General features: G+C 42.6%; 1 protein-coding gene across 3 annotated transcripts in view; it reads left to right on the forward strand.

Moving 5' to 3' along the window:
• Nucleotides 1–20,298, forward strand: part of LOC146287103 (low density lipoprotein receptor adapter protein 1) — a 30,037-nt gene that overhangs the window by 1,447 nt on the left and 8,292 nt on the right. For 2 of the 3 annotated variants that reach the window (XM_084699421.1, XM_084699420.1), the window contains exons 2-6: nucleotides 12,456–12,598; nucleotides 14,185–14,297; nucleotides 18,667–18,781; nucleotides 19,154–19,226; nucleotides 19,414–19,494. In XM_084699421.1, the coding sequence (XP_084555547.1) occupies nucleotides 12,456–12,598; nucleotides 14,185–14,297; nucleotides 18,667–18,781; nucleotides 19,154–19,226; nucleotides 19,414–19,494 (525 nt within the window). Of the gene's footprint in view, nucleotides 1–1,542; nucleotides 2,057–12,455; nucleotides 12,599–14,184; nucleotides 14,298–18,666; nucleotides 18,782–19,153; nucleotides 19,227–19,413; nucleotides 19,495–20,298 lie in introns of those variants that run through there. The other variant, XR_014758415.1, reaches the window with a different exon arrangement.

The raw sequence follows: 20,298 nt of genomic DNA on the forward strand, positions 1-20,298 counted from the left end.
CTGAGGGATTAAGATATGGTCTCAGTGGATTATTATTTCAACAACTACCCAGTTGTCCGGTTGTCATCTCATGAAGGACTCTCACAAATTTGAACACAGGCTGTCAAACAAGCTTCAGCCAAAGGGGAAGTTGGGTTTTATTTTGATGACAGGAGACATCGGCTGATAGAGTTGTGTGCTGGTTCAGATATGATGAAGAAGGGGAGCATGAGAGAAAGTCATTTGAATTTGGAGGGGGGTGGGTGGCTTGGTGGTTGGTAAAATATTAGTTTTCATCCCTGTCCACTTTGGGGACCCGCCAACACTTCAAACTCTGATTTTAACATACAAGTTGTTAACTCGTATTGGCTTTGAGGAAAGAGGATTCCAGGTCCTGTCTCCACACACGGATTGCCAAACTTTACTGAGGAACAAAGTGGGCCTGTGATTTCTCTGGTGAGGATGTAGTGCTTTACAGATGCAAGGGGGAGGAATGAGTCTGGATTAAGAACAACAGATTGGCCTGAAATTTCAATAAGTCTTTATTGTCATAATCAAAAATCAACTTTTATCTTTATCATCGTAATCATACATTTTATCATCCATGTCATTATCAATGAAAATGTTTTCCAATTAACATTATCAACAAAGGTTTTCGTGGCAGCAGCTTGTCTTATTATCATGCCTTCTAACAGATGATGACAGTCGTCATCCTATCACAAACAAAACATCCTGACGCATGAGTCAGTTTGATGTTTGTGTGAGCTTCTGTTATCAGAATAAGAATCAGATTAAAACACACAATGACAATTATTTCCCAGACATGTGCAATTTACAGGAGAGAGAAGCAGTGGTTTGCTGTTGAAATGAAATGTCACCACAGGAATCAAGCAGCAAGAACAAATGTGACCACAGCAGTAGCAGACAGAGTGACAGCTCATGTCCAGAAGCTACTTAGCTGTCAATCTGGATAAAGGATGACCTTTCTTTGCCAGCGTGGTGGCAATGTGTCAACCCTGGCAGCTGGGAAGCAAGAGTTTAGCACCCTGTGCCAATTATTGCCAGTAATCAAGGTGTTATTCAAGGTAGAATTATTCGCTTAACCCTCACAAATATTAACGTTGATGTCGAAATTTGACAACTTTTATGTCTACATCTTATGTCCATAATTAGAAAATATTCACAAGGCTTTTCGAGGATGTTTTGACTGTGTGAGAAGAAATTTGACCAGTCTCCAGCTGATCTCTAGCAAAACATCAGCGACTCTAAAACAAGTTACTGATCACCTCATTCAACCGCAGTAATGACAGCAGATGTTAGGCTAAGTGCATTGTTGAATAATTCAAAACGTGCTTGGCCATTGGCCCGGTAACCTCTTGATTATACTCTGCTGTCTGGTTGCTGTGTCATACAAGACACATTTTTACCTCTGATGGATCTTAATTTATTTGACATTATTGCCAACAATGCTCTTTCAAAAATGACAGGGCCTACTATCAGAGGAAAGTGCTATTGAACCAAATGTGTCAATCTCAAAACTAAACAAAGGTTGTTATTTTGTAGGACTTGAATACAGCGCTCCCATGGTGGGTGATCGGAGATTGCCCTAGCCAAACCAGCTGACAGAAAAAAACCCAGTTTCTCTTGTCCAACCCTTTTCATCCAACCAAAACTCCAAGCGCAGCATTTCCTCTGTGGTTCCTGTTGGCCATCATCTGTCGAGGTCACAGTCTCTGGCAGCGCTGAAGAGGACACAGCACGTGCCTGGAGTGCTCTGCTAGATGTCCTCTTGGATCCTGTCATAGGAAACAGTGGCGACCTTTAGATGTCCCAAAAGGTCAAAGCTGACTGCTGCTGGGTACAGAACTGCTTGCTACATGCTTGAGCTTTGGTCCCCAGCATATCTCTGGAGGTGTGGGAGGGAAGCAATGCATGTCAGTGTGCTGGACAGGCTGCTGGCTGCTGGGCAGCAGAACAGCTTCTTAGTCCCTGTGGTCACTTTTATTATTGTGTCATTGTAAAAAATAATCCACTGTACCACAGCTGAATCATACAGTAAAACAACATAGAATTTTCAGTTGTGACTCGTTCTGTACATCATCCCCTTAAGCGGAGCTTCACTGAACCTACTTCGCTCCGTGTAATGTCAAGATGCAGCAAATCTGTACAGAAGAGTGATCTATAATAGTCCAATTCAGCAATCGTTAGATCAGGAAGAAGGGAAACCTGGGTGAGTGAGCACGCCAGCGGTCTTATGAAACTCGACACTAACTTGACTGAGTGAAGCAAACGGAACGGCATGCTCCGCCCCTCAAGGGGCAATTATCTCTCCCCAAGTCTCATTAAGACAGAGGAAGTCATGAGTCAGGGAAATGGCAGCGAGGAGCCGAGACCAGAGACGTAGTTGGGGTGAAAGGAAGGACAATGTAGTGTGATGATGATGGAGAGAGTGTGTGAAAGGAGGCGTCAGGAGGTGCATGACTATCACATGGGGCCATGGTAGTGTCTGGAACAAGATGACTATGACGACCATGTCACTGTAGAGGAGATTGGTGTGTGTTGTCGTTCCAGTCCGTGGAATGTTAGCTATGGAACTCACATTGTAGAACCTTTCAACCCCTTTTTTAAGATATTGTCTGGCCATTTTCATCTTTCTTCTTTTCTCATAAAGGCACTTGCCTGCTTTTGTGGTAAATTAGTTTTCTGCTTGGTGGCGCTTCACAAATATTGATTTTTAAAGCCCAACTGTACATTTATTAAAACTGCAGCACATCATATTCTATTCTTTGCAACAGCTCTAAACTGATTTTTACAGACTATTGATTTTAGTTTTTAGGCCCTTGACAGATTTGTAAAGGCAATGCATGGTGTTGTCTATGAGGAGAGAAAAAGAGATGAGTGCAATTTCAGACTGACCTTTTATATATTAACCAATGCAGCAGTGCTTGCCTTTAAACATTATGGGAGTGCATTCCTTGAGTACATTTAACCAAATACATTTAAACATAACATAATGTCTCACTCTACTCACACTCTTTTCTTCTTCTCACCCTCTTCTCTGTCATCTGTCTTTGCTCTTCCAATTCTCTTTTCCGTCTGTCACTTCCTACTTCCATCGCTCTCTCACTCTTACTCCTCAAGATGTGTTCCCTCTTCCCGAACCACTCTTTTTTGTGTGTCTCTGTGATTCTCCATCTCTCCGGGTCTCATGTCTGACTGTTGAAATATGCCTGTATGCATGTGCACCTCTACATGAAACAAGTGGGTTTCCTGGCTTGAGGTGAAGTGAATTATGCAACAAGAGGAAACTGAGAAACACTTACACAAGAGGGCCTCTCTCTTTGAAAATGTGTTCATGCCCTTCACCCGCAGTCACACATGCACACACACTCCTGAGTCCTTGGGGGAGAGTTGATGTGCTGACATCATAGCCCTCCTCTCTTTTTGATATCCTTGGCAGCTGTCTGTGAAATGTGATATGCTGTCACTTTAGTGCAACACGCTTTGAAGATGTTCCCATTGTTATTCTGTGTGTGTACAGTATTTTGAAGTGTTTTTCTTTGTGTGTGCTGTGCCTGCTTGTGTGTGTGTGTGTGTGTGTGTGTGTTTGTGTCAGTTTGGACAGCGTGTGTGTTGGTCGGTGTGCACTGTGGATGTATGCATGTGTTAGTCTTCCATTCTCATCCACCAGGAGTCCGCAATTGGGAGCAGCATTCTGTTCCTTCCCCATGACAGAACACCTGAGATCCTGACACGTCATGTCCCCATCTGAGCCGAACAACGAGAACACCTCGCCCACAGAACACGACCATGTGAAATATGACCGGGTACAGACAGAACTGCACCATACTAGCAGAACCAGCTGCATGTATGGAAGAGTGGAAGGCTAGGAAGGACCTAGATTGAAGAACATAGCAAGCATGTTTAATTAAGCTAATTTGTTGATCAAGAATCACAGATTATCAGATAAGTAATTCAATTATATTTTGCATCTCAGTTAATCATAGCCCTCCTAAACTGTGACAGACTATCCATTTGATGTTGGATGGGTTTATGACTGGCATTCAGCAAGCTGCACCTTCGGTTTCACCCTTGTTTTGAAAGAACATCTTCTGGACTTGGACCTGCTTTTCAATAAAAATGCAATATAATAGGAACACAAATTGAAATACATATTTTGCAAGGAAAACAATGCCTCACCTCACCCATTTAAAGAGGCACCTTTTTAAGGGCTGGTTCACCCAAAACATTTTGCGATCCTGTACACGTTGGCCTTCAGCCCATCTATACTCCCCCTTATGAGCCTTTAACCTCACCAACCTTCCTAAACACAGTAGCTGCTCCCATACACTCAGTAGTAACCTCTTAATTTCCATAAAAGCTCTTAAAACCTGAACGCTTCAAGGCGAGGCATACAGCTGTGTCAGACTGGCATCCATCAGTCTGATGGAGAGCTCTACAGAACCACATACCATTAACAGGGATTCCCCTTGGGAAGCCCACCCCCTAAGTCTCCATCTATTAATGGGGGAGCAGAGGAGCTATTTTTTTTTAACAAGATTGGTAGCAGTACTTGAAGGGAGGCTTGCCTATTCAGTGTTGTAATGGCAGCAAAGATTAATGCCTGTGTGGGAGGTGTTTATATTTCTTTATCGTCGCTTCTCTGGGACGGCCATTTTGTTCTAAGCACGTTTCTGTTGCTTTTTTTCTTGGATCTTTGAATATCACATCCTTTGATTTATTTATTCATTGACTGGATTTTAAACGTTTTCTTAATTGAGCCATTCAATCTTTAGTTTCCGATTACGTGAATAGATTAATAGACAATCAAAGCTCCATTTATATGCAAGTATTGAGATGTTGAGATGAAAGTGACATAAAATTCTGGGGGGAAGATCCATATCAGCGGACATAAATATAGAAAAAATGGGCCTTGGTTAGATTTGCTGCAGTAAACAATGTTCTAATGCCAGAAAGATTAGCCCTCTGTATGATCACCTCCAGGGTAGGCTTTCCCCAGCATGCCCGGCTCTGAATAGTTTAGCTAAAAATATTGTCTAAGCGAGGCTTGCCAGCATTGTGCTCGGTTGGTATAGCATATCTCTCAGTATCTACTGCATTGTCTGCAGTACTTTTTGCCTTTTATATCCAAGGGGACTGGGCCCCCACAGAGCATGTTAGATGCAAAAATAAAATAAACATGAATTTGTCAGAAGGCCCGGGGGTTGCACTCATTAAATAAACTGAGGCAAAGGAGAAATGACACACGGTATTCAAGGTGAAATGGTTACAATCCATGCAGATGAATGAAGTGCATGAATATGCAGCACAAAGATGTCTAGACTCGGTTCACTAAACCTGTGGTAGCCATCAGCTCACTCAATGGAGATTTAATACCAGTTAAATGAACAGTGCATGGACCCATGGTGCATGCTGAATTATTTCATTATTCATGGTATGCACTATCATAGGACATTTGTTTCTCAATAAATCTCCATGTTAAATATATACATTTTAACAGCGAGCTGTAAACGATCACAAGATATTGAAGCAGTTTATGCTTGGCCTGTCTACTAGATGTGAATGACTGTCTTTGTATTTCTCTTTGTTTTTCTCCAGTTTGTGTTGTTAATTGTTGTTCTTTTGCTTAATAGCATCGACAGGACTTTGCTCAATTTCAGCTTGATTCATTTATCTCAGTCTCACAGCCCAAATAAAGAGAATTTTGAAAGGACAAGCTAACACAGCAAACGTCCTTATTCAGCACAGACCTTGAATAAACTAAGGCGCTGATTTAAAGGTTCTTCTGGTCCTTGAATTAGACGTACACACACATGCACACAAACAACACATACACACACATGTACACACAATATAAACCTACGCACAAAGACTTAATATAATGGCCCTTTATGATGAAGGAGCTACCCAAGGTGAGGCGTTGCCATGCTAAACTGTAGGTTGTCTGCAGGAAGCACATCCATACAGTATCGCTTTAGTGGGTCAGTTTGCAGATTTCTCCCCCTTCAAACACTGACCAGTTGTCACTTCATTGTGAAGTGAGAGGGACTCAGACCATTGTCTCCATATGGCCTCAACTAATCAGCTCTGACACCTTCAACCATGACAGGAAGTGATAAATGGTTCCAACCGTGACCTCTATCCCCCTATCACGTTCAACCTCTATCCCCCTATTTGGAGAGGACACGCGTGCTGTTCACTGCTGTTTGAACCGTTTTGGATGTGCGGGTCCTGACAGTTTTTTTTTCTGTGCCCAATTCTTTATGCTTTTTTGTATGATTGTTGTTTTATTCTGAATTGACCATGTGCAGTACTGAACTAGGTACTGTTTATTGATTGTTGTTTTGGTTGCGTCTTTTGTGTCTACAGCTTGTACTGTAATATTACTATACTCACTCACTGATCCCACATCGTATCTCTCATATAGCGTAATATATGTACAAAGTGGGTGTCTTTCTTCTATATATACACTCTAACAACCCACAATATGTGTGTGTGTGTGTGTAACCTATGCTATGCTATTACACAGGTTTTGCAGATGTTATAGAGATATATATTCAAACAACCCACACTGTAAACATTAGCACTTTACAGCAGGAATAGGCCCATAAATAGAATGAGGGTTCTAGAGCAGGTACAAAGTTCCCTTGTGTGTGAGTGCACACTCACTGGCAGACATCCCTTAAACTGAACAGCACATTCGGCACTGAGTTCACTTCAGAGTGGAATATTTTAGTTGATTTAGTTGTGTGGCTAAAACAACTCATCTTATTATACAATCATGTTTTGTTCACATAGGCTTAGGAAGTGTGTGTATATAGGACTAAAGATATTAAAAGTCCCTGGTCTCGCACTTGTTACAAATGTCGAATACACTTGAAGTCAGGATACCTGATTAGATCCCTTGTTAATCCATTTAAATCATGTAAAAAAAAATCATTTTTTTACAGGCCTCATCACACAACGCTTTACAGGTGCATTTAGATTCCAACTACCAAAAACCAACCGAAGAAATCTTTGAAGACAAGGCAGAACTGCCAACGATAGGAAAGTGATTATAGAGCCGCCAGTTCTCATATTTTCACACAAACCATTATTTGGGTTCGATGACAGTTTAGGCAGATTGACTCAGGATGAAGTTCAGAAAGCTATTCTATCCTGAGAGTTTCTCAAGTCTACTGCATGAACCAACTTCTGCCATGTTACTGTTAAGTTCAGTGGGACGACTGTACCATCTAAATGTAGAGGCCTCTGTCTGAACTCTTCTAATTAGTGTTTCGCTGATCCCAAGCAGGGTGTCTCAGAGTGGGAGGGGTCAAGGCCTTTATTTGCATAAAGAATGCATCCAAAAGCCAATTAGCAGTTATCACATACAGGACCTGCCTTTGATCTCTCTTTTCATAATGAGGATTGAGGACATAGTTCTGAGGATTGGTATTGTTTACATATTCATATGATGGAGTTCTGCATCGGAATTGTACAAGGAGTTTTTATTTTTTAGTTTAGTTTGTGTTAAGTATTTAAAATGTTTTCTGGGTAAGTCGACGAGGAACATTCTTGTTTTAACTAAATCTCAATTGGCCATTAACCAGAAACAGTGAATGTTGTGATTAGAGAATCCTGAAGGCACGGGATTGTTCAATGGAGTGATGGACAGATGTTTCTGGATGGTTTGGAGTATTTGCGGTCAGATCTGAGATTTCAACTCCTGACGAATCTCTCTGTGAAACTCCTTGGTATGATTCCAGCCAGGCACCTGTCATGTGTGAGCCCCTGAAGGACCGAGCGAGACCAGAGGCCATATTCTCTTCTTACAAATTGTAAAGAAAACACTCAATGAACTCAGGGGGCACTCAACATTCCCCTCATTTTCTCATCCCAGGCTAAAGCGTGAAAAGCTCATTTCACTTTGCAGTAACTTTTATTTGCTCAATCATGCACACGCCGGATAATTCCAGTCATAATTAGGATCAACAGCAGATAGGGCTTCTGAAGTGAAGGCAATTAATGAAGATTCTTGGTGAATAGAAGGGGGGGGGGGGTGGATTTTGAAGTGAAGCCCCTCTTCCTTACCCTCTCTGAATCAACCTAAGACCCTGGAGGGCAACGACTCGATTCATGCAACTGAATAAGTTCAGCGCTTGAGAAGATGTTGCCCTGACAGGACTCCTGATTTTCCTGCGCTCACTGAGGGCATGACTGCTGTAGAAGCTGTAGTTTCATTGTCTGATCCAACCCTATTGATCAATATGGAAAAAAGGGATTCCATTTAGATTTGACTATCAAATATGTTTTTCCAACAAGGAATTTTAGATTCTATGTCATACTTTTTGGTATTGAAGCATCCATTTAGTTGGTTTAGCTTGTCATGGCTCGTCAGTAAATCAAAGACTAAGACAGAATATTCAGCTGAAGGGTATTGTACAAGCCCCCCACTGCAGGTTTGGTTTGTCTGATGCATAGCCAAGGTGTTTTGTAATTTATTTGGGGTGCACCTCGCCTTGTTGCCAGACGGCCAATGATAATGGCTGCAGATGCCTGGCAACCGCTGTTGGTTCCCTGATACCGTGTCTCCATTCTGCCATTGTTTTTAGGTTATTGTTGTTGGGTTGGTGGTGGTAACAGTATGAGAGTGTCTCTCAGCTGTGTTACATTTACATTTATGCGTTTAGCAGATGCTTTTATCCAAAGCGACTTGCAAGAGAGAGCCTGTTGGGAAAGAGTGTTGTAGGAGTCACACATAGATACAGAGAGGGTGAGGAGGGCATATCAATTGAGGGAGAGGGGAAGGAGAGAGAGCACATACATTTCCTTTCCAAGTGTCAACATGACCAGAGCCAAGCAGAAGAGCCAGGGACTAGAGAAGAGAAAGAAAAAACAAGACTGCGTACATATTCAGGGGACTGAATAGGTTGAACAGAAGAATGGATGGCAAACAGAAGAATAGCAGAAGAAAGAGAGCTGGGAATGAAGAGAGCTAGGGAGTAAGTTGAGAGATTGGAAGAGGGAGAGAAGGAAGGTAGAGTGGTAGATAAAGGAATGGAGTGAGAGTAGGTTCTGGAGGAGAGAGGACTGGGACTACAATATCCCCTCCAGGCAGACTCAGAAAACCAGTCCTCTCCCCCCCCCTCCCACTTCCATACGACCCACCACCACCATCTTCCCCACATGCCCTATTTTCTGTCAAGGTGGTGTCCTACATTATTATCAGAAAAGTAAAACAGGGGGATAGGAAACAGGAAAGGAAATGTATTGGGTTGAAAAAGCAGATGGAGGATTCTGCTTAATCTTCACTTTACTCTCATACAAATGGACAGTTGTTTAGCAACAGCTGGCAACATGTCAAAACGACTTGAAGAAATGGGTCCTGTTTGCAGTAGTATGCTTTTAAGGAGACATTAGAAGAGACTAGCAGGAAATGCTACTGCTATCTGCTCTAGGAGACAAGCTGGTACCTGAGCGGTATGGGCAATTAACATTATGGAAATGAACCTAGCAGTTAAAAGCACCAACTGTGTGTGTGTGTTGGCACGCATTTTTGTGAGCCTTGTGGGTATGTAAATGCAGCAAGTGTGTGGTAATATACTATGAGTGTGTGTATGAGAGAGGAAGTGTTTGTGTTGGTAATTATACCTCAGTGTGGTAGACTCATTTATAGCAGTGGTTGAATCCACTAGGGGATCATTTGGACTTTTCTGTGTAAATTAAATCATTAAACATGGAGCATGAAAAGCCAGCTGGTGACCCATCCATGTTGTGTAGCTGCAGGCACATGTAGTCCTAGTTCCCCAAAACACTAGAGCAACACTTGGGGAGGGCTTCCTCCACCACTGAGACATGTTCCTTTGCTCTCGTCGATTATAAACTCAGTCGAGTGGCAAGTGGTTCTAACTTTGAAGAGAATTCATCTCGACAGTAGTTCTATTTAAAAAAATGTGTTCCTTTTCTGGTAGGTTTTTCTTTTGTTGTATTTCAAGAACGGAGCTCAAAGTGGTAGAACACTTAAATGTCATCCATGCCTCTGTTATCATTGCCTAATACATATTGAGTTTAACCTGCGTTCTCACTGTAGACCTGTCAAGTGAGCATAAAAGAATCGACGTGCGCTCTCCAAATGCTGCTGCAAAACAAATGTGTGGCCTGGCATTTATTAGATAAAAATGCAAACATCCTCTGTTGCTCCTCGGCTAATCTTATTTCAGGTTCTTTCAAATTACATCAGCCTGCCACACAGCAGTTTTTGGGGGGAGAGCCCCGCCCCCCCCCCAAACAACTCTGCCTTTTTCATGTGTCGTCCCGCTGTTTGGTTAAACATGTTCAAATCCAATTAGTTTCACTCTGCCTGCTCCTGTCAGTCTCATTGGCCCCCGTCTCTCTGTACTGTATGCCTGCATGCGGAAAAAGACTTATGAAATATTTAAGCGTCCCCTCTTTTGGGGGTGAGGGGCTGTGTGTGTGTGGAGAAGGGGGGGGGGGGTTGGGGGAGTGGGGGGGTTGTATTTGAAGGCCTGAAGCATCAACACAAAGCTGTTTAATAATTCATGCGTGTAGCCTGGCGAGGATATGATATGGTCCCTGGTAGTTTAGCGGCGTATCGTTGCAGCATGTTGAAGGAGCGTGGAGAGACATTGAGGTGTCCTGCAGTTGGGCACAGTCACACTTTTGACTGGTTAGATAAGGCTGCCCGTCCACACCAGGATTTGGCAGGATTTCAGGTGTGTAAAGGTTGATTTGGCTCCGAGCCACAGGATAGACGGATACACTGACGTCAGTTTGGAACATTTACGTTTTTTTTTAAGCCGAGTTTTTCTTAAAGTCACAGTTTGAAGCAAGCTGTCCCCACATCATTGGAAGAATAATACACTTCATACTGTTGAAGTTATTCAAAAGAATTGTATTCCTTTGTGAATACCAAACTTTTCTCTGTCAACCTTGAATACCGTCATTGGTCGGGTTTCCCAGATTCGTTAAGAAGCTTTTAACGTTAAGAGCATTCTAGAGCGTTCTTAGAACGCTCTTAAGAAGCTCTTGGCGTTAAGAGCTTCTTAACAAATCTGGGGAACCCGGCCATTGTCATAAAGTAGAAAATGTAGACTGGTGATCTCAAATGATGTTCCATGACAGAGCTGGTTTTATATTACCTGGTCTGATTGATTCATCACTCCAGCATTGAGAACAGGACAATTCCACTCCATCAGGACCTCTAAAGTAGCCTGATCCTAACCAGACTCTCGTACATTTTATTTGTACAGAGAGTCTGGCCTCGCTCCATTGACAAGCGTTGACTTCCTTGTAGGCGGGTATTCTGTTGAAGTTTAAAACTATTGGATCTGCCCAGAGCCACTCTGATCTGCCATAACCAATCAAAATCTAAATTGAGCGGAAGTACGCAGGAGGGCAGAGCCAGGCTTACCTCTAAGGGACCTCTGTGGCTGAGTTAACAGTGCCTGAATACTAAACAGTATACAGTACTCTCATCATCCAAGTTTCTGGTGGTGTGACCTTAACTTGAGTACCTCAGGGGCATTCCTTCTCTACTACTTAATATGTGGATCCTTGCTGTTTCTCATCCCAGCCACATCCAGGTAGTCAGCCATCCTTCTGAAACTTCTGTACACTCTAAAATAGGTTGTTGTTATGGAACAAATGTCTCCGCAATGATGAGACATTGCCAGGTTGTACAAAAAAGTACCAAAATCACAAACTTTAATCCTTCATTTGGGCCATTTTGTCTGGAAGATGGGATGGGCTGAATAATTTAGAGGTGTAGATGAGGCGAGTGGGAGAGGCGTTCTCTGTTCGACGCCCAAACAGCTGGTCTCGTCCTCACGCCGACAGATGGCTCGGCCCGTGTGGAGCGCTCGCTCGGCCGGCGTTAGGAACTGGCAGAATGTTCGGACGCCTTCACTCCTCTCTTTTCTTTCACTCTCTCTTTATCTTTCTCCCCCGCTCCCTCCAATTCTCTCTCTCTCTCTCGCTCTCTCGCTCTCTCGCTCTCTCTCTCTCTCTCTCTCTCTCTCAACCAATAACCTATAATAGTCGTATCAAACAAGAAAAAAGCTGACAAAACCCGTCAGTTATCTGCTTGACTCTGTGCTGTAGCTGTTCTCTCTGTGGGCTTCTGTGTTGTGTCCGGGTGATTCTCAGGGATATTTCAGGCTCTCAGGGATATTTCAGGCTCTCAGGGATATTTCAGGCTCTTTCGGTCTCCACATGAAAGCTTTAACACAGCCAGGGCAACACAGTGTCCTGCTCATGCTGTTTACACTAGGATCTATACCTGTACAAGTATGGACAATGATTGTAACATTGCTGCCATCTTGTTTTGCTCATTGATGTTCATGTGCCCTGTCAAAAAAAAATATCGTTTTGAGAAAGATTTATTCCCTTGTCAGATAATCAGTACAGTTATGCAATAAAATCCAATTGACTTTCCGACATTTTCTTCCAATCAGAGCTGCCAGAGAACTGGACGGACACCAAGGAGACATTACTGGAGGGAATGGTGTTTAACGTGAAGTACCTGGGCATGACACTGGTCGGCCAGCCCAAAGGAGAGGACATGGCCACCGCCGCCATCCGCAGGATTGTTAGCACGGTGAGCATCCGGTTACCATGCCGACAAGAAGCTAGGCAACCACGGCCTTGTTATGAGCATGGGTTGAGGTTTTATCTTTACCTAAGCTAGCTGTTCATACAGTAATTGGCTTGTGATTTGATTTAGACAATCCGATGTACATAGACCTACAGACAGACACTATACATCAACAAGTTACCTTAACAATTTTGTTGTGGAACCCTAACCTTATAAAAGTCCATGTAAACCTTCAATGCGGTCATGCCTTGTTTGCACAGCCCTTGCAACTCATAAGAGTTAGTCCATGTGAATTCAGAATCCCATCATTTTTCACAAGGCTGGTAGATAAAGCCGCAATCATACTGTTCTGTCGATAACCACCCACTAGTAGGAAAACAAGCGACACACTTTCTCTTTCTGCCTTCCTTTCCATCAGAGTCAAAAAACGAAATTGAACTTCTGTCACATGTACACACACACGCACACATTTTATTCTGTTTCTCGCTCAAAACTGTCTTTTATGCGTACTCCCTTTCTCCATCGCAGTCACACACATACACACCACTTCATTCATTCCACACCACCGGCGATGGGATTCCACTTCATCTGTTTGAATCCCATCTCAGCAAAGAATAGGCCCAGCATCTAATAGTAAAACCCCCACTTCTCAATTAGAGACCATAGCAAACCTGCGAGGGAGATTAAGATTCAATTGATTTACTGTAGGAGAGTGGGGGAAAACACAAGTCAATTGTCTGCTCCGTTCCCTTGGAAACCAAGCACCTTGAATAGGATTATGGGAACATGTTTGTTCTCTTTTCCTTAGGCTGCATTTTCCCCCTAGCCTTGAAGGTGCAAAAAGAGTTAAAAACTTGAACTTGGTGTGACAGAAACAAACGACAGATTGCTTTTTGCCTCTTGGCAACAGTTGGCTATTAGCACAACCGTATGACTCTGCTGCCCTAGCCTGTAAGAAAACCATCCTGAGAGAAACCTTCAGGAACTCTGCTCTCACTCCTCGTCATAGTCCCTTTGTCTCTTGTGTTTGATGCATGGGCTACTGCAGAGGGACAGTGGTCTGGGGGGCATGGAAGCCTCACCAGGAAGGAAGACACCTGTCCCGTCCTTAAGATATCCTCTTTTTAACAACGACGCCTCCTATTCTCTCCTCTCAGTTCTTTCTAGGAGAGCAGCAGTGTTGTTTCATGTAAAGACCAAGAAATGTAGGCTCAAACACACACATACACACACATTCTCTACAACTTGTTCTCTCACTCAAAAAGACCCATCAAGCCTGTAGGGTCCAGACGTGAAGCTCTCATGTGTTCTCATTCTGGCAGTGTGGTCCTGTGGAATAACTTTACAGCACACATGGTGCCAGTGGGGATGCCAGTAGGCACTCAGGGACTGAAAGCTCAGCTCTCCAGCAGGTCGGGTGTTTTATGTAAGGATTGGGGGAGGGGGGGGGGGGGGGGGTTCCTGACAGTCTGACGACCTTTCAGATATCTCAAGTACTATTGGCTTGCTCTGTTTGTTCTGTCTATAGCTTCTGAGCTATAGTAGGTATTTTACCATAGTGTGTGTGTGTGTGTGTGCACAATCAGCAGGCCCGAGCCAGTACCAAGAAGTTCCGTAAGGTTACGCTGACTGTCTCCCCGAAAGGGATCATCATCACCGATACAGAGACCTCAGACCTCATAGAAAACGTCTCCATATACAGGTAATTGTGACATTGTAAATGATGTCTCCAAACATATCATTATGATGTTGGAGAGGATGTTTTCATATTCACTTGATCATAAATACATCTCCATATAAAGGTAATTATGACATCAATAGAGAATATATCCCTATAATAGTTATGACCTTAAAGAGAATGTCTATGTAAACAGGCAAGTATGACCTCATAAAGAATGTCTCCATAGATAGAACATATACTTCAAATAAACTTCTATTATAATGCCACAGTATCCGCTTCCTTATCTAGGTCACTTTGCGCTGTGTGTCGTGGCTCCCCCTTCTCTGCGTGATTAAACCATACAGCTCTCTGCTCCTCAGTCAAAATGGGTCTCACGTACCATCCCCTCGTCTGGGAAAGTAATCAGGAAACGACTCCAGAGACAAGCAGACAATTCCATGGCTTCTTTCCTGCTTTTATGATTATTTAGTACTGCATAGCTCGTTTATAGCATCATATCCAGACAAGAGACAAACAGAGGTCTCAGACCAAGGTCTCTCTGAGAAGCACGAAACTAGCTGGGATTTCCCGTCTGTTTGATAGCCTGCAGTCTCTCTGATAAATGTTCAGTTTGGTAGCTCTTCTTGTAACTCTGATATGGAGGAACTTTCTGGAAGTTGCACTGGGACTCCACCCCCACCCCCCCCCCCCTTCTGCCATGCAATTAAGAGGATGAGTGTGTGTATTGTGATGTTTAGCAGGCCTTGGGCACTGTAATATAGGCCGGTCCTCGTGTCGTTCAGGATTACAATACATCAAATGGCTGGACTGTGATTATGGCAGTGATTCAGAGCGGTTTAGGTTGTTTACGTGTGTTTGTCTGTATGGTTGTCCATGTGTCTCTGTGTCTGTGCATGTCTGTGTGATCCTGTGTGCATCCTGTGAGTGGTTGGGGGGGACAGGGGGGGGGGTTGTGGAGGGGGAGGGGTTGAATGCATCTCGACTCAGGAGGCATTGAAGCATGTTTTTTCTGATCCATGAGACTTTGTGTGTGTGTGTGTGTGTGTGTTTGCATGTGTGAGACTACACACCCCACTGATCCACCTTATCAGCTAAAACAGACCATGGGCCAGGGGAAGCATCTTCCCTTTCATCCTCCTCCCCTCCTCCCCCTCCGGCTCTGTCCAAGAAGAAATCTCTCTCTCCGTATCATGACCAGACTGAGCTTAATCACACACAAATGTCCATTTCTAATTACTTATTTCATGTGCCCACTTCAAAGCTGATGGGGCCAGTATTTTATACCATGCTGGGCTAACAGTGAGGTCAATAGAGGACATATTTTGATAATGGATCGATTACTCATCCAACTGAACTATCCCTCCTATGCTTCATTTTTTTTTGTGTGTGTGTGTGAATTAAAGTGTTGCTCAGAATTCCTGTGTTAGATTTGGTTGAGGTGTTGGTACAGTATTCTTTGTCATTAGTTGTGTGTGTGTGTGTGTTCAAGGCAGCTGAGGCTTTATCTGATAACCTTAGGCTACGCTTGAGAGGTTTTATCTAGGATAGAAAACAAGCTGTGATTGTCTGGAGAAGAAAGCAAGCAGACGTGTGTGTGTGTGTGTGTGTGTGTGTGGAGAGAACACTTGTGCAGCTTCCTCAGTCCTCTTCATCTCAGCTCTTGGAGAAGGCCTATCAAAGCCACATTGCTCCCTACGCTCGTTAAGGATCTGATACAATACGCCAGCTTGTCTACAGTTGTGGAATTTTGTCAGATCTTTTTAGTGTGAGTTTGTTTTGCTGTGAGTCATTTGGTGTATCTCAAGTTGGAGGCTAAAAGAACCTTGCCTCATGCATAAACAGGAGTGAGGAAGCTGAGCCAAGCTTCAGTGTTTTGGACAGATTGTCAGATAACATTTAGTCAAGGGATGTTACATGTCACCTAGGTATGTAATACCTTTAAATGACACATATGGTACATTCTGAAGACTGGAAAAAAAAGTATATACGTTTTGCATACTTTGGAAAATTATTCTCCCAATCACACACATGTACACACACACACACACATCAGCAAACACATCCTGACATGATAGATTGTTTACGCACCCTAGGATGTGACAGACTTCAGTTGGAGGCATTCTGACCAAGCAGGTCACTGCTCAGATGTGCTCTCCTTCCACTGCTGCCCTACTGACAAGAGTACACAGATTATTTTTGTTTTTATTCACATGGCTGCCACATTATAATAATGATTTTTCAATGACCTGGACTGAATTGCATTATATTTCATGTTCATATGTCACCAAGGGGTGTGTGTGAATATTGATATCATTGTATCAAGATGACAGATTTGTTGTTAAATACAGGCTTTCTGGGCTATTACTGAAAAGACAAATTGAATATGAAACCCTACTATTGTAGTAAGTTATATTTATTTTAATTAAGTTATAAAGTTGCTGAAGTTGAACTACAATTCCGCCAAACTATGTTTTAGCAATAACTCTTGAAAGTTTATGATTATATCACAGCTAAGATACGTTGTTCAGCCAGATGCGAAGTGGAGGCTAAACACACATCACCATATATAGGACACCCCTCCACCCTCCTCCTTCTGCTCTCCCTCAATTAAGCCCCAAATATAAACAATAACTTATGCTACACTGCAAGCAAAGAGGGAGTCGTGAATGAAGAGCGTATCTTGGGCATTCCTATTTGGGTCAGCCCTCAGCGATGCAGACAGCAACAGTTACCAATCCTGGTGGGGTTTCAGTGCTGCTTATTTCTAGCTTGTTGTTTGATAGAGGAGTTAATGACTTCGTTAGAAGGACTCGTTTGAAGTGGAGCAGTAAGTGGCCACTCCTTGTTGGTTCCCACAGGTACGTGAGTTAGCATGGGCATACACAGATCTATACTCCACAGTCCCCCACAGAGTGGAGGGATCATTTATTAATCCTCTACTATCTCTCTCTTTCTCTTTTTCTCTCTTTCTTTTTCGCTCTCTCTCTTTTTCTCTCTCTTTCATGATGTTCAATGAAAGCCCCAAACACCTGTGAATTGAAAGATAACTCTTTGATCTAGAATGTTGAAAGTGAAGAATCGACCTTCAGATGTAAATTGAGCTAAATCAGAGACTGAGGTTTGCCAAGAAATAAAACCCCTACAAAACGCAATTGTTTAATTTTTGGCGTTTAATACCATCATCGCTTCCGTCCTATGTGCATGAATACTTTAGGAATCTATCTCAATTCCTTACCCACCCTTTTTGTAATGTTATATGTGCAGGCGTATTTCTTTGTGTGTGTGTGTGTGTGTGTGTGTGTGTGTGTGTGTGTGTGTGTGTGTGTGTGTGTGTGTGTGTGTGAACGTGTAGGTTATTTTGTGTGGGAACTGGAACTTTGTGTTTGCAAGACAGACTTACACAAAACGCACAGGGCAACCCATGTCAAACATTCTTGTTGCATGTGCGTGAGAGAGCGTTGTACAGTAGAGATCACAGAGTGCCTTGCAGCTGAACCTAATTGGTATTCTGAGCAGACAGTGATTGGCGGAACATCCTCTGAAGAAGAGGAACTGAACCTGTACAGTCACTGAAGCCGCTTTTAATAAAGGGTTTATATCAAACACACAGCCACCGAGGATGAGCTATTCCTCTGATTCTCTATTCTCTATTTCTACTCCTCACCTAATTGACACACACACACACAGTTCCTCATTTGGAACATAGACATCTTGGTTTGGAACATACAGGGTTTGGAACATACAGGGACATTGTTTAGGGACACAGAGGATATACAGAGACTTTGGTTGGGGACATACAGAATATTCAAGATTATAACATCAACTTCTTGACTCAAGTTAAGCCTGAATTCATACCACACTCCTCAGCCCTTTCATGTCATGTCAGAAGGAGGATCCGGTGGCTAGGTTGTACCAAATGGCTTTTAGATGACAGTAAAACTGCCATGATGCTGCAATCATAAAGTCTGTAAAACTAGTAAGATAAAGGTGAAACGTTTAGAATAGCATGTCTTGATCACTTGAAGTGTCGCTACAGCTTAGAAGGTTGTATGATTTTCACTATTGTAAGACATGAAGCTGTGATGGTGATGTTCTTTGGGCAGTTCTCATGTATGATGCTCATTGGCCAATTTCATGGTAATTCTCTTTTCAGTCTTGTTCTGTGACACCCATCTGTGATATATAATTTGCATATTATTCATGACCTTCCCTCAGCCCAAGCTGTGATTGGTCTTTAAATGCATATGCAACAAGTATTGAACAGCAGAAGTAGTGTATTCAAAAGCTCAGAACCCCCAGAATAACCTAATGCAGTGATTGCATCATAAAATGTGGTAAATTGCAATGTTATGGCCTCATGTTGAATTATTTTGTCACTTTTTTCTTGCAGAATCTCCTACTGCACAGCTGATAAAACTCAGGATAAGGTATTTGCCTACGTTTCCCAGAGTCAGTTCAATGAAACCCTGGAATGCCACGCTTTCCTGTGCCAGAAGAAGAAAATTGTAAGTCTCCTTCCACCAACTAAGTCTATGATGTTTCCTCTTCCAAATTTTGTCCCTTGTGTTTGATAATGTAATACACTTATTACAATACAGTATAGTCCGATCTCTTAACAGTTGGAAAGAGAAACTATAACTTTTTTAATTAGTTAATTAAATTTCCCAAAAGGGTAGTTGTTGCAAACATTTTCCCATGAAAAGTAAACTCATTCATATTGTTAAGCTGTTGAATTAATGCATTCACAGGGCAAAGCCCCACTCATTTGTTTGTGCCTCAGGATGCCTATTCAATGTTTGGTGTGTGTCTCCATCTGGTGGTTGTTATATAGTACTTCACTGTTCTCTGAGGCTCCTTTTCCTTCTGTGGTTTCCCAGGCGCAGGCTGTGACGCTAACGGTGGCTCAGGCCTTCAAAGTAGCCCTGGACCTGTGGGAAGTTGCTCAGGAGGGTCGGTTACTTTGGTGATTTATAGAATCTTTGAATGTTTAAGTATACCTTGTTTGTCCTGGTTATGTTTAGCTCTCCTTTGAGCTATCAGGAAAGTAGGTTATCTTGTTATTTATAAGATGTTTGCATTTATGAATACATCCAAGAACTGAGAGTCTGAGTTGAGGATACATTCTCTCTGGCCTCAGATAAAAGCAAGAAGGCGAGGAGCTGCTGCACCTGCTCTGTCGGCGAAGGCCAGACCGAGACAAGCAAACACTGTGTCTCAGGTAACTCGACCAACAATTGATTCAGTTACTGGCTGAATTATTTAAAGGTAGATGATCCTCTTAATGTCATCTTGATATGCTTATGTTACACTAGTTCACTTTCTTCAATGCATGCAAATTAGCAACTTGTTCAATCAATACATTTACATTTATTCATTTAGCAGACACTTATATCAAAGGCGACTTCCAAGATCAAGCTTTTCAAAAAGTGCATAGGTCAATGATCATAAACAACGAGATAGCCCCAAAAAACATTGCGGGAAGCCAAAACATGAGCATACATTGTGAAGCAACCAAGTGCCAATGGGAAGAAACATAAGAGCAAGTAGTTAAACAAGTTACAAATTAAACAACATGAACCTTAAAGGTGCAAGAGTGTATCTGTAGGAAAGCAAGCAACAATAATAGAATGTACATTTAGCAGATGCTCTTATCCAGATCGACTTACAGTAAGTATGGGGACATTGTCCCCGAGGCAATCAGGGTGAAGTGCCTTGCCCAAGGACACAACGTCATTTGACACAGCCGGGAATCTAACTAACAACCTTCTGATTCATAGCCCAACTCTCTAACCGCTCAGCCATTTGACCCCCCGAAATAATTAACAGAATACATTTCTATTCACTTTTAGATATGCAATAAACACTATGTCCCAGTTTCCCAGACATGGATTAAGTAAGAGAAAAATCCAGTGAACATCTCAATATTTTAGTCTAAGACTAGTCGAAATCTATGTCTGGGAAACTGGGCCGAGATGGCCTTTTCTGTGAATGCTGAAAATGCTCCCTCTAATAAGAACCCTGC

The sequence above is a fragment of the Hypomesus nipponensis genome, chromosome 6, assembly GCF_054491055.1.
Source record: "Hypomesus nipponensis isolate SF chromosome 6, ASM5449105v1, whole genome shotgun sequence".
NCBI classification, from domain to species: domain Eukaryota; kingdom Metazoa; phylum Chordata; class Actinopteri; order Osmeriformes; family Osmeridae; genus Hypomesus; species Hypomesus nipponensis.